This window comes from Stegodyphus dumicola, chromosome 5 (assembly GCF_044657685.1).
Source record: "Stegodyphus dumicola isolate Sdum_Otavi_A_Nest chromosome 5, ASM4465768v1".
Taxonomy (NCBI): Eukaryota; Metazoa; Arthropoda; class Arachnida; order Araneae; family Eresidae; genus Stegodyphus; species Stegodyphus dumicola.
In genome coordinates, this window is record NC_140772.1 from 223,799,136 (window position 1) to 223,815,157 (window position 16,022).

At 34.0% G+C, this 16,022-nt stretch overlaps 1 protein-coding gene across 2 annotated transcripts in view; it reads right to left on the reverse strand.

Moving 5' to 3' along the window:
- TBC1D23 (TBC1 domain family member 23) overlaps positions 1–16,022 on the reverse strand; it is a 78,266-nt gene that overhangs the window by 61,053 nt on the left and 1,191 nt on the right. For both annotated transcript variants that reach the window (XM_085817719.1, XM_085817720.1), the window contains exons 3-4: positions 9,577–9,676; positions 1,865–2,063 (exon numbers count right to left, since the gene is read on the reverse strand). In XM_085817719.1, the coding sequence (XP_085673845.1) occupies positions 1,865–2,063; positions 9,577–9,676 (299 nt within the window). The remainder of the gene's footprint in view (positions 1–1,864; positions 2,064–9,576; positions 9,677–16,022) is intronic.

A 16,022-nucleotide genomic window follows, 5' to 3' on the forward strand; every position in this document is an offset into this window, starting at 1 on the left:
CACGCTTATAATTCTGGCCGGAAGTAGAAAATAAGAAGTGATAGTAAAGATTTAAAATAAAATAAACGTTAGTAAAACTTAAGATCCTTACAGTATATATCATTTTAAAGAGAATTTATTACTGAATTCAATATAAAACACAAAATTCAATTATTTGCAATACAAAAAAGTGATATGTACTTTAATATAAATAAAAAACACAGTTATGAAGTGGTTTGTAATGTCTAGCTTTCCTGGCCAATCACTGTTCTTGTTCTGAGAACCAATCAAATGTTAGTAACTGCCAGTAGAAGCTGACATCATGTTTCATTATTTTGCTTTGTTCTGTAGAAGGAGGACCTGTTTCTTATACACTGCAATTACAAGTAGGAATTTTTGTAAAAATTTTTAATATTTAGTCAAGAAGCAATGACATCAAATAAAAGAGTAGATTGGACGCCTAGAAAGAGATGTTATATTATTGTGTTACGAGAAAGTGGTCTTTCCTATGCTGAAATTGCAATACAGGTGGGTGGTTCAGTGACTACATCTGGAGTCCGAAAGTTTTGTTTACGATATCAGGAGACAAATTAAGTAAAAAACACAGAAGGAAAAGGCCGAAAAAGGTGCACCACATCTATTGATGACAGAAGAATAAAAAGACTATGTCTCCAAGATAGAAAAATGTCATTAGCGGCCATCAGAAGTGATCTGAATGATGCTGGTGTTTCTGTCAGTTCAAGAACAATTAGGAGAAGATTAACAGATGTTGGACTGAGAGGTAGAATTCCACGAAAAAAGCCTTATCTTAATTTTCAACAAAAAAAAAAAAAAAAAAAAAAAGACTACAGTGGGCAAAGGAATATATTAATTGGACAGATGATCAGTGGTCACAAGTTATATGGAGTGATGAAACTAAGATATCGTTATTCGGGAGTGATGGGCGAAAATATGTAAGATGTAGAATAGGAGAAGAGCTACATCCTGACTGCATTCAAGCAACTGTGAAGAACCCAGTTAATGTTATGATTTGGTCATGCATTTCAGCAGATGCTATTGGTTGCCTTCATGTCATCGATGGGACACTGAATGCCAGAAAATACATTGACACTGTTCTAGAGCCAAAACTTCTACCTTCCATCAGAGATCTCTTTCCCAACAATGCTTCGTTTATTTTTCAGCAGGATTCTGCTCCTTGCCACACGGCTAAAATATCGAAAGAGTGGTTTCATACAAAGAGCATTAAATTGTTGTCATGGCCAGGAAACAGTCCTGATCTCAATCCTATCGAAAATTTGTGGCACCATTTGAAAACTCTTGTCCGAATGAGGCGCCCATCAAATAAAAGGGAACTAATTGAGGCTATAATTGTTTCCTGGCATTATGTAATAACGAAAGAAGAGCTTAAAACTCTTGCCAGCTCAATGAAATGTCGATGTGAAACTGTAATAAAAAATAAAGGGTACTGATAACTCACTGCAATTATCACTATCTAATGTATATCGATAACTACTATAGTTAAACTTTTTTTTTATTGCAAATAATTGAATTTTGTGTTTTGTATTGAATTCAGTAATAAATTCTCTTTAAAATGATATATACAAGTTTGCATTTTGTGAAACGTAACTTTTTTATACGCATACAAAGTTCAAAAACATAAAAATTTCCAAAAGTGTCCACAATTTTGGCCACCACTGTATTTGATGCACTGAAGCACTAAAATACACAAAAATAAATAAATAAATAAAAAATAAAAAATGCATATTTGTTCACTGTAGTTTTGATAATGTTTTTTTAATTTAAGTCACATTTAAGTGTTTATTTTAAACATAGAAAATTACACATCTAATATTTAATCCTATTCATTAAAAAAAATCACACTTACTTTGGAATGTATTTATTGTGAATTGCATAAAAGTAAGAAAATAATTTGGTCTTCGGTAACCTAAGAGCAATAAGTGGTTCCAAAAGTTGCACCCAATTTGAATCATATTCATATCCAGTCAAACGGCAATATCTTGTAATTACAGATTCCACATCACTTAATACAGATACTTTATCTTCTTCTTCATTTCCTAATCTTTCTATGAGAAATTTAAAATGTAAATAAAATAAAAATTAAAAAAAAAAAAAAAAAATCAGTATCACATGAAACAAGAAAACTTGCAAAAATATTCAATTAAAGAAAAATTGTTATCATTACTTAATAAAAACTACAATCACAGATGAAAGTATACCCAAAAAAATCATACAGAATCTCTAAACTGCCATTTACCTTATTAAGAGAATAGCAATTAATCACAATTTAATTTATTAAACGAATTATTATGCAGATTAGCCACTGAACATGAAAATATATGAATTTCATCAACTTTAGTCAAAATATGCAATTAATTTTTCATTATAACAACACAATTTTTAGATAAAGCATGTCTTTATGTATAAGCCCTGTGGCGCAGTGGCTCGCGCATTGCGCAGTAGCACCACAGGTCTGAGGTCCGATTCCCGAGCTGGGCAAGGTAGGCCCAGCCTTTCATCTCTTGAGTGGGTCGATAAAATGAGTACCAAGTTCACTTGGGAACTAAACACCAGGAGTCCTGCGACAAGCGACTACTTGTTCAGGGCATATGCTCACGCACACCGGGGCCCACGGTTAGCAGATTTCAGGCACTGCAGGCCTTGGCCCACTAAGGTTGTTGTGCTACTGAGTTTAGTTTTATGTATAATATACATAAAAACTACTTCCATTACTTTTCAGAATGTACAGACTTTGCTTAAGTTACCCCCAGGGGGAAGCAATTATTGTTGTTTTGATTGATACTTGACTGTTGATATCATTGAGCCAGCTGACACATCTCAGATAGAACGTCGGGTGCCGTCCAGTACTATCCGAGTTTAAACGTCGTCATCAGGTGATCTATTTGCAAAATCTCTTTCCAGTGAAACTGACCTTGCCGTGGTCTGGAGGCTTCCTTGAAAGAAGTTCCAACTAATTCCACAGCTTAGTAGTGATGATTGGTGAGAACCTGAGGGTACCGGTCACTACAAAGAGCAACCACTGCACTTGTTGCACCCTTCAAGGTGCTTTCAGTGGCTCCTGAGTAGGGCCTACATCACCCACACGCTCATAGTGTGTCTACAAACACAAAGCGCTATGATTGCTACAGGAAAACACGAGTAGAGAGGCTGGAAGAATCCAGGAACCAAAGGGTCACGACTCAAAGACAGTGTAGTGATATGCAGACATATGAAGACACTTTTTGTTGGACTTTTTAAGTGAAGCTCATGATTGTCTAGAAAATCTAGACGGACTATTAAATAAGGAAAAAATTCCTAAGAGAGTGAGCAAGGAAATCAAAGAACAATTTGTGAATATTTTAAAAGTTTTGACTAAGTAAAATCTTAAGATAGCAAAGTTAGAAGGTCAGTTAGAACAGACCCAAAATGTAGAAGATTTTATTGAAGGATTAATAGAGACTAAAATATCTAAATAATATGCAGACATAGTTAGGAAATCGCAATCTAGATCAGTTAAATCAATCGCAGTTAAAGAAGACAACCTTAAAATTTTAGAGGAAGCAATTAAAGAGAACGAGAAATTAAAAGATTTAGTGGAACTTCAAAGGCCCAAAAAGATAAACCCTAAGATTTTCATTTATAATGTGAAAGATGTAGATGAGGATTTCCTTAAAACTATCTTAAAGACCGAAAACCACAAATTGGAAAAAGCGGAGATAGAAATAAAATTCAATATGAAAGAAAAATACGGGACTAATTGAGTGCTTTCTTTAGATCTCCAGGCTTTCCAGAGTATAATGAAAATGAGAAAAGTTACCATAAATTGGACGAGCAAAAGTATCAGGGAATTTATTAAAGTTACACAGTATGTTAATTGCCTAGGGGTAGGTCAAACGAAAAGAATGTGTAAAGAAACTCAAAGATGCGCAAAGTGTAGCAAGACAGGGCATCTTAAAAAGGATTGTTCCAGCAATAAAGAAAGATGCATAAACTGCCGCAAGGCAAATCAGGAATTTAACTTAAACTTAGAGACCCACCATAAAAGTTATGATAACAATAGTCCTTGTAAAGGAAGAGAACTTGATATAATTAAAAAGAAGATTAATTATGGATAAGGTCCCAATTACCCAGATTAATTTACAGCACTCAAGGAGTGCAAGTACTCAACTGAGACAACATCTCGAAAATGACAGAGACTTTAAAATCACGTGTATCCAAGAACCCTTCCTCATTAAAAACAAGTTATGTGGATTCCCTCTTAACTACAGAGTGTTCTACAGTGCAGTTAATGCCAAGTCAGCTATTATAATCAAGGACTCAGGACTTTCTACCTTACAGATAGTAACTTCTACAGAAGTAGTAGCCATGCAAATAGATGGGGAAACCCCTTTCCTACTAGCTTCGGTTTACTGCCCGCCGCATGACGATTTAGATCAAATTCTGGTTCATCTAGAGAATTTCATTCATCAAAATATAAATCTTCCCTCCATAATATGCAGAGATTTTAATGCAAAAAGGTCAATATGGGGTCCAAGACCTTCGGATGCAAGGGGCGTCAGATTAGGTGAATTCTTAGCGGCATTAAATGCCACAGTCTTGAATACCCCAGACAGTTCCCCAACCATTGTAGGAGCCCGAGGCAACTCATGGATTGACATCACACTCATAAGGAATGAAAATACAGTCACCCTCAATAAGTGGGAAGTGAACGATAGAGAAACACTCTGTGATCATAAGGCAATCAACTTCGAAGTTAGCCTAAAAATAGAAAGACCCCCCCCCAAAAAAAAAGCCCTAAGGATGAAACTTTTAAACACGGACTGGCTCAAAAGCGGTCATTAATAAAATATTTGTAGAAAAGACCAAAATATCATGTAAAGAGGACATAGATGAAAATATAGAAGAAATCTCGGTACAACTAAAAGAGACCTACCTAAGATACCTAAAGCCTTCCTTTAAAAAGGTACAAGTACTAGGCAAAGCAAAAAATGGTGGACCCCAGGTCTAACAGAGCAAAGAAGATTAGTATGTAGACTAAGAAAAGAGTATCAAAACTCAAGGGGGGGACCTCATAAAGATTAAAAAGAGGGATTTTAACAAACAAGCGGCCCTTTACAGAAGACAGATCTTCAAAGCATAACTGGAATCATGGGAGAACTTCTGGGAAAGCTTAAAAATAAACTCCCCTTTCGGCACTTTTTATGACATTGTCAAGGGCAAAGCTTACACCCCCTAAAAAGTATCCAAAAGACCCCAAATGAATGAATCTTAACCCCTTCGCGCCGACTGTCACGTATACGTGCCAACAACGAACACACTTACCTACCGGCCGACTCGCAGGCGTGCCAGAGCATTTTTGCGTTTACTACCGACTGTCACGTATTTGTGCCAGTACCCTGGAACGTTTTTCAAACTATAATTTCTACCACAAGATGGCACTGTATGTCCATATGGTTTCAGATACATGTACATTAGACCTTCTACTCGAAATGAGAGAAGCATGACTCACATACACGTGTTTTTGATTATATAAACAAATGGGGAACTAAATGTTTCCAAATGGCGTGATTTATGACGTCTCTTTAAATCGCACTTTATTCGCATGTGGTAGTTGTTTATTGTAAGTAGAAGTTTTATATGCGCTAAAGTGTTGAGTATTTCGGTTTACAGTTCAGTTTTTAGAAAATAATTAGATCTTGTTAGACGTGAATTCTTTCTGTTTTTACCGTTTCAATGTCGAAGCGTCGAAAATGTTTAACAGAGCATGAAATAGCAGAAATAATGCAAAATATTTCAGATATTGATTCTGAAATTCTGATATTGATTCTGAAAGATTAACTGAAAGACATTTTCCAAAACTTTGTTCAGAAGAGACTGATAAGAAAATGAGACAACGATGCTTCGTTTGTTCACACTCCCGGAAAAATCCTCCAAAACGGTAAATGAGTTATTACGAGTTCAAGGAATGTAACGTAGGACTGTGTGTAGATCCCTGTTTTCAAATTTTTCATATGAAAAGAGAATTTTAAGCAATATATTTAGTTTTCAGATGTATAATGTAAAAGTCATAAAATGGTGAGTAATTAAAATAAAATGTGTAAAATATGCATTTAAACAAGAAATAAGGTAATTAAAGTAAATATATATAAATATCTATAAAACATAAGCCGTTTAAATACTCTATAGAGCATTATTAAACAATGCGTTGATACTTTGGGAATTTCATGGATTTAGGCTTAGTAGCAAAAAAGCCCCCGGCCCTGGAGAGACGCTCGTGGAAGACACTGCCGGCCTCCGCGATAAGCGGGCGTTTTCACTACCCGGCTCGAAGGGGTTAAGTCTAGATAGAAGAGACGATTAATCATTTTCTGCAGGATAGCGAAGATGATGATAATGAGTTTCATAAAACAATACGAAGAAAGGTGGAAAACCCCCCGTCTCAGAAGAAGACCCAAAATTCACAAAAGAGGAAATCAGACAGCTAATTAAAAGTACTAAAAAGGGAAAGGCCCCAGGGAAAGATGAACATTAAAGATAGTTGAAGAGCAATTTATAATCAATGAAGATTTCTTTGTTCAGATCCTTAATGAATGCCTCAAAAGAGGTTATTTCCCCCTTCAATGGAAAGAGGCTAATCTAGTCCTCTTCCACAAAGAAGGTAAAAAGAACCACCCCAGGGGCTTCTAGGCCAATTTGTTTACTCTCTACCTGAGGCAAGATATTAGATAAACTAATTTCAAAAAGGTTGACATTCTTTTCTATTAAGAACAAAGTTCTTAACAATAAGCAGTTTGGCTTCACTCCGGATAGAAGCACATTGGATGCATTTAAAAGTTTAGTGTCACAGATTCAGGAGAACAAAAGGAACAATCTACACACTTGTGTAATTTCCCTTGACGTAGCCTCCGCATTTAATAACTTGTGGTGGCCAGGAATATTGGCTAGGCTAGCGGAGATTAACTGCCCCTCCAATCTTTACGAGATAGTCAAAAGTTACCTAAAGGATAGAAAAGTCACAATAGAGATGGGGTAAATGTTACCCATAACTACTACAAAGACGCCCGACCGGGTTCAAACCTAGGGCCAATTTTATGGAACTTAATTGCAGACACCGCCCTCAATTTAGAGTTTAAAGAAAACTTAAATATTCAAGCCTACGCAGACGATTTCATAACAATAGTCGCAAGGGGGAATAGACTAAGGACAGAGCAAAAAGCCCACAGGGCACTAGACAAAATTCATAAATGGAGTCTTAAGTACAAACTTAAATTCAGTGTAGAGAAAACTAAACTAATCCTATTTCCAAATGAGAATAAATTACAAAGATCCCCTCCGCAAGAATCAAATGGAGAAACATAACTATCCCAAGATGTGAACATCTTAAATATATAGTCCTGGACCAAAATTAAAATGGGTTCCGCACCTAACAGAAATCAAAGAAAAGACTTTAAAGCTAATTAATAACTTGAATAGAATGGTCTCCCATCGGTGGAACTTAAAAGGAAAACTTCTAAAGTCGCTATACATAAGAGCCATAGAAAGAATGGTGCTCTACGGGTGCCCCATTTGATATACGGGGACAGAAAGAGTCAAAAATAAATTAAACCAAATTCAAAGGATAGCACTCTTATGTATAACAAAAGCTTTTTCGACAACACCCACAGCGGGACTTCAGATCCTAGTGAGCATATTACTCCTAGACCTTAAAGCCGACATAGAAGCTCAATTCTACAGAGCGGTCCACTTGAAAGAAAATATATCCCTGCGAGAGACCACACTATGGCACAATGAGATAGACGACAGACTCCCAACAATACAACAGCACCCAGCAGATCAAATAAGAATAGAATGGGGTAAAGACCCACCATACAACAAAGACGTTGAAGTCTATACCAGACAGGTCAAAAATGAATGACAAAGTTTGTGATATTAGAAAATACAAGCCAAATCCAAAGTGTCACAATAAGACTAAATGATGAAGCTAAAGTTTTTCAGGCAGAAATCCAAGCTCTAAAAAGCGCACTGATTTGGATAGGACAGAACGTAAGTACCACCTCCCCAGTGTCGATATACATGGATAGCCAAAGCACAATTCATAGCCTTAACAGTATAAAGATAACAAAAGAAAGTATTCAAAGCTTAAGAGAATTGTATACAGTACAAAGTCTGTAATCCGGAATTATGTATAATCAGGGCTTCAAAGCTATAAACTTTATGCACATGCGTAAACACACAATACGTTTACGCATGCCCGTTTAATGTATAATGGATGGTATAAGCTAGGCTAAAATTATCTAAGGCATTTCAGTTAATGTTGCAGATTGCACTGTTCCTTAATCTTCTAATTGGATCTGGCTTATTATTTTTTGCAGAGTGTTAGAATAATTTTATAAAAATTAAGCTTGAACTTTTGATTATGTCAAAAAGAGTTTCCAATTCTGGAGCTACCAAAGGATCTACAAAGCGAAAGCATGTTTTGATGTCCATTAAACAAAAAGTGGAATTGCTGCAAAAAATGGATAAAGGCCTATCCGTCTCAAAATTATGCGAGAAGTGTGGCATTGGAAAGTCCACTATATATGACATAATAAAAAGAAACTTTTTGAATTTTTTGTGGAAACATCTTAAACAACTTACATTGAAAGAAATGTTTAATAAAGTAAACAAATAAATATTAAGCTTTTTTTTTTTTTTTTGTAAATTTTGATACCCTTTAGATCATAATTGTTCTTTATTTCCTAAATTATGATTTCATGTTTTTTATTGCATAATTTCTGCATGCCAACTTACCAGATTTAAATTGACGATCTATAATTCGGAAAAATACCTAATTTGGAATCCCCGAAGTCTAGACAAATCCGAATTACGGACTTTGTACTGTAACACCCTCAAAGAGATACATAATGTCTCCTTTAACTGGATAAAAGCCCACCAGGGCACATTAGGAAATAAAAGGGCCGATCAGGAGGCAAAAAGAGCAACACAGAAAAATAATAAAGACTTAGATGATCCCCTTTCGGAAGAAGTAGTCAAAAATAGATTGCAGAGAGAAGCGACCAGATTATGGCAAACAAGATGGGACAAGGGTACAACACGCAGGATGACGCATAAGATCTTCCCAAAAGTTTCAACGAACAGACTTAAGAGCAACACCTACGAAAACCAGGCGCTGACCAACCATGGGAAGTTATCTAGAAAGATTTCATAAAAAGAGAGTTAAATGTGCCTGGCAGAAATCTAGCAGATGCATCACAATATATAATGACATGTTCAACCTCTATATTCTTTATTTATGACTGTATTACTGCTAGATACTATTACAGAAAAAATCAAAATAGTTGATTAAAAAAATGTTTTGAAAGTTAGGCTTAGTGATGTGAGATTGTACTACTGCAACAATATACTATCTCGAGGTAGTTGCACTAAGTAGTATGCTGCCGCGTAAGAGGATTAAGTACTGATGCACACATGATAAACTCATTGTGAAGGGGTAAGGAAGTAGAAATTTCTCAAAAACTAGTAGAAAAGTTCAGAAAGAAATAATGAACAATATAACATATTAAAGAGTAATTAACATACCAACTAAACTTTGGCAATCTTCTCTAATACGTGGCTGCACAGGTAGATCAAATATTTCATCCCAGGACTCTTCATTTCTTGCATTTATGGATAAACATATCTATCACAGAAGATGATTTCAAAAGTATGAAAAAGTTTGTTCTTTATATATTTCATATCCAATATAAACTTATAATTTGTAAAAAAAAGTGTGTGCAAGTCCTTTTTATACGATAGAAAATGATGATAATTTTTAATGCTAAGTTTACAGGTTTTATGAAAATCCTGTTCACAGCAGTACTCAAAAATATGTATAAATTGTTAGTTCATATATTATGAAGTTTAAATTGTGATAATACACGATAATCTGATACATTTATAACTTACAGCCATTCTGTCACACAAGATCAATGAATAATTTTCTCAGTTTAAGATAAAATAGGCACACACATAAACAAAGGAAAATTTTATCAGCTCTAAACACAAATCTTATTGTAGAATAAAGATTACAAATGCATTTTACAAAAATCTGTTACATTTCTTCCTCTCTAACTTTGTTAAGAAACTGAAAAAAAATCAGTATGCCTTGCAAGAATCTATTTTAATGAACTTTATTTTATTTAATATTAAATATTTAATATAACAAATAATCAAATCATTAAAAACACTTTATATAACTTTTCTCATTCTTATAATTTTTTACCAATACAGTGGTAATACACCTTGGATGAAACATATTTGTTAATGAAATAAAATTCATAACTAAAAATTAACCTGAATAGGCTTCTCTCAGTATTTTATACTTCAAAAATTTCAAATGATTTTAAGGCTTATGGCTTATGGCTAGATTTTCCTTCAGCAATATATATTTGGACCACAAAAGCTCGAATTACAATACTCAGTAGGTTTGACACCGAATGCCAATAACTGTCTTTTAATAAAGGTACAATTTTTTTTTAATATTTCGATTTCATGACTCAAATTATGCCAAACTGCCAAGTTTTGTAAGAATCGCACGAGTAGTTTTGAAAAACTTAGCTCCTCAATGGTAATTGAATTTGGCATATATTTGTTAATATCTCTTTTTTTTTATTAAATGTATTTTATTCTTTCTTTCACATTTCAAAATTTACGTTATTTCCAATTAAAATTCCCCCATTTTTTTATGATTTATTTTTACAACTGATCTTTACTGCTAATCTCATTGGTAAATTGAGGTAAGCAGCAAGAACTCTCAAAATTGATACTATTCTTAGGAAGCAAGCAGGAAAAGGAGCAACGCAATAGAGAAATACATATTTGATGATTAGGATTAAGAACTTTTTCAGAAGATGTAAATAACCATAATATTTCACTAACTGAAAGACTGTGGAATGATCTTGCAGAACTAGAAATCCTTCTTTCAACATCGTATATAGCCATCAAAAAGTTACAATCTGAAGAATTAACAAGAGGCAAGACTGGAAGAATGCGATGTTTGTTTTTTCTGAAATGGAGGGTTTATTGCAGAAGGAATCATTTCTTCAATGAAGAAAAGAGAAACTAGTTTGCTAGACAATAAGATAGCGCTGGGTTCAATATATGTATATCCAAAATGTCAAATTTTGTTGGATGGCAAACAAATTAAAAAAGCAAAGAAAGCCATCCATGAACTTTTATTAAGAATGAAATCATTCTCAGAACAACTGGAGTATTCAAATCAGGACATTCAAACAGCAGATATTGAAACCGAGTCTCTATCATCTTCTTCCACTGATGAATTAGATTTTGAGGAATACTTTTGGACAATATTGAAAAGGCTAAGGCAAAGTGAATGAAAATAAAGAACTAAGAGCCTTTAGATATAAAAATAAAAAAATACAAACAAGATTTATACATGGCCTTTGAAGAAATAGACAAATATAATTGTTCTCGCAAGACACCTCTTTTAGAACTTACAAAAATCTATCCTGAAAAGTTAAAGGAAGTAGCCATAACAGTAACAGCTCTTCTTCCTACTCAAGTCAGTGTGGAAAGACTCTTCTCAATTATGAAGTTTATCAAATCAAATCTATAGTCCTCTAATAAAGAATATCTTGCTGAAAAGAAACAAACAAAGATCTTGTTTCTTAGAAATTACTATTGCCAGTTTTTCCATTTCATAATAAATGCTAATTAATATAAAAAACTTGCTATGCATCAATTTTTATCAGTAGCACTTACTACTTCTTTTATATTAAAAAAATAAGCTGCAGCCATTTTTATATGTTTACATATATATGAGTCGGATCATTTTCCCCACTCACTCCACAGCCCAGGGTTTTTCAGTCAGAACTTGATGTGAAGCCATGCTAGATTGCAAGTCCTCTTCAATATTTTTCTTTGGGATATGGTTTGCAGTATGACCACCACTCAAATGTTTTTCAGAAGTATTACGAGTTTCTTCAAGCTGTTCTTCGGTTTCAAAAGTATTGGAAATTTCTTCGAGTTGTTCTTCGATTTCAATATTTGTGATTTGTTCGCTAGCCGAAAAAGATGATGCTATGCTTCTTTTTCCTTTAACGCTAAACATGGCTTCATAAGGACTTTGACATATTCCTTCGTGGTATGTAGTGTTTTTGGCAAATTGAACAAAGGGTAAACCTTCTGTCCATTTATTTGTATTGTTATCGTTTATCCATGCAGTTAGCATATTCTGTATATCCTGATTGACCCTTTCAACTGAGCCTTATGTTTGACTGTGATGAGGCTGTCCATAAACTATCTTAACATCTTTCCACATAGCACATATTTCAGATATGGCTAGATTACTGAATTTTATACTATTATCTAATTGCGATATTGCTGGAGCACCAAATGTTAAAAATATTGCAAAAATGTGATACGCTACTTTTTCAGCTCTCTTAGTTTTTCAAAGGTCATAGCTGGACAAACTTAGTTAAATGATCTTGATATAGCATTATGAACTTATATTCACCATCTCTGTTTGACTGCAGATCTATCAGATCAGCTTGACATCTTGAGTTTAACTCAGAACTGATCATGGTTTCACAGCAATACCTTTCTTAAGTGGTGTTTCATTTGACACTGTTTGCATAAATTTAAATACAATATTACAACTTTGTATGTAATATTTTTGTATTTAATTTGCAACTCTTTAAGCATATGTGTTCTTCCTCCATGCCCTATGCTGGTGTGAGTTTCATATAGTATATTGAACAATTCCTCATTGGTAACATAATACAGTCAAAAGTCGTTAATTCGGACACCCATAATTCGGAATGATCTATAATCCGGACCTCAAAGCTAAAAACGTTCTGCGCATGCGCCGCGTTGACACATGTGCATAGGCGTTTATGCGTGCGCGTAAGACTTCTTACGACTGCGCATTTGCATGTGCGCAAGCGCAGAATACGTTTCCGCGTGCGCGTTTTATGTATAACGGACGGTGTAAGCTAAAATTATCTAATTATCTATTTCAGTTAATGTTGATAATTGCGTTGTTCCTTAATTTTCGAATTGTATCCGGCTTATTATTTTTTGCAGCCTGTAAGAGCAATACTATAAAAGTAAACTTGAACTTTCGATTATGTCAAATAGAATTTTTGATTCTGGAGCTCCCAAAGGATCGTACAAAACGAAAGTATCTTTCGATGTCCATCAAACAAAAAGTGGAATTGCTGCAAAAAATGGATAAAGACATGAAGAATGTGACAGAGAGGTTAGTGAAAACGAAAAAATTTCGATTGACAAGTTAGTCGGTATTCTCGGCACAGCAATTAACGGGACTTGAACAGCGGAACTTTGTAAGTGAACAAAAAATTATGTCTGTTTATAGAATTAAAGAGAAAGTATTATCACATAAAACGAAGCAACTTAAACAACTTACATTGAAAGAAATGTTTATTAAAGTAAACAAATAAATATTAAGCTTTTTTTTTTTTTTTTTGTAAATTTTGATACCCTTTAGATCATAATTGTTCTTTATTTCATAAATTACGGTTTCATATTTTTAATTTTAGAATTTCTGCATGCCATCTTACGCGATTTAAACTGATGATCTATAATCCGGAAAAATCGATAATTCGGAATCGCCGAAGTCCCGACGAGTCCGGATTAACGACTTTTGACTATACTGTATATTCGTTTCTCCTGGTTTTAATGGTACAATTAACTTCTCTTCATCATTAATTTTTAAAACATTAAAAAGCTTTAATCGGTTGTAATCCAAAGGGTGTTGCATTTACTTTTAGCAAAAACCACTTCAGAAAGTATTTTAGAGTACTTTTCTTGAAAAAAATAAAAACAATTGTCTTCTTGTTTACCCACAATTAATGCATTTAACTTTTCAAAAAACAAATCATGATTCACTGCAGTATCCATTCAGTATAAATTAGAGTATCGGGGGGGGGATTGAGAAAACGTTGCTTGCACCATCAAACCTTGCATAAGACTGACAAAGCTGACTGACTCCCACCAAAACATAGGATTTGGCGGGAAACAGCCAGTTGCCTCTTTGTTTACTCCTCTCTTTTCGACCTACACCAGAGCATATCTGTGATTGTCGTCACACACCGGCGAGGGAATGTAATGTTGACATACAAGAATGTAATGCAATGTTCGATCTTTTACCCACGTATTTGGTGGCTGTTGACATTCTCCAATTTTAGTCTTTCATGGTAACAACTACAGTCAAAAGTCGTTAATCCGGACTCGTCGGGACTTTGGCAATTCCGGATTATTGATTTTTCCGGATTATAGATCATCAGTTTAAATCTGTTAGGATGGCATGCAGAGATTATAAAATTAAAAATATGAAACCGTAATTTATGAAATAAAGAACAATTATGATCTAAAGGGTATCAAAATTTACAAAAAAAAAAAGCTTAATATTTATTTGTTTACTTTATTAAACATTTCTTTCAATGTAAGTTGTTTAAGTTGCTTCGTTTTATGTGATAATACTTTCTCTTTAATTCTATAAGCAGACATAATTTCTTGTTCAGTTACAAAGTTCCGCTGTTCAAGTCCTATAATTGCTGTGTCGAGAATACCGACTAATTTGTCAATCGAAATTTTTTCGTTTTCAATAACCTCTGCGTCACTTTCTTCACTATCGGAAGCGAATTATAATGACGAGGAATTTGATTTAAATCATATCAATGACGGAGTACATAGAGATGAAATACTACATTTAGTAAGGAATTATAAGCCAAATAAAATAAAAACATCTGCCCTGAAGATAAGGATAGTGCTAACAGATCAACTTGCAATTCACTGCGCGCCGCGCCGTCCCCCTGCCGCAGAGCAGCGTGAAATTGATAAACAGATTTCGGAATGGTTAGAAAAACAAAGGATATGCCTTTATCGATTTTATGCAGCAATTCCACTTTTTGTTTAATGGACTTCGAAACATACTTTCGCTTTGTAGATCCTTTACATATTAGTGAATATATATTGGAAATTCTATTTGACATAATCGAAAGTTGAAGCTTACTTTTATAAAATTGCTCTAACAGTCTGCAAAAAATAATAAGCCGGATCCAATTCGAAGATTAAGGAACAACACAATCTGCAACATTAACTGAATTAGATAATTTTAGCTTAGCTTATATCGTCCGTTATACATTAAACGCACATGCATATTCGCATGCATAAAGGTATTTTGAGCATGCGTACAAGCTACGCATGTGCAGAAAGTTTGTAGGAGGTCTGGATTATGGGTGTTCGAATTAACGACTTTTGACTGTATATATGTATGATACAATTTTGCAATTCAGTTAGCTTTTATTTTGAGAGGTTTGAAAGAGAAAGCAGTTAGAAGCCAGAAAGAACATAAATAGTGGATAAATGTCAGCCACAAAAATTATGAAGAATTCCAAATATCATTGTCACATCTTTACCTTTGACATCATAATATTCATGCTTAATAGACATTCTTAGCTTTGAAGACAATAGAATTCTAACACATTATTTGTCATCAAGAAAGTGCATAACTGTAATATGAATATTTGTCTTTTATTTACTTAGTTAATCAAAAGATTGTTTTTAATAAGTGATAAAGAGCTATTTATGAGACAGAGAAGTTCAAAATGAGACTACTAGTGGTTTTCCATGATTATTGTTTGACATTAACTATGACAATATACTGGTCTCTCAAGAAACTTTTAGACATATTCCAAAATCTTCTTAAATTTTCCTTTTTAAAAATTTTTAAAACATCCAGAGTACTTTTGAAATTAACCCAGTAGATTGCTGTCACTTTTCTTTTACTTAGTCAGGTAAAGTTTTTTCAAATACATTCAAGAAAACTGTAAAGCTCCATCGTAACATTCTATGTTGTTCTAACATACTGTTCAGCTGAATATTTTTCTAGCTAACAGTTCGGACAATGCCAATTAGGATTACACTATCCATGATCTCAAAGTATCTCAATACTTTTTTATCTCCATTATTAATATGATGTTTGCTTGTGTAAAGTCGAATAA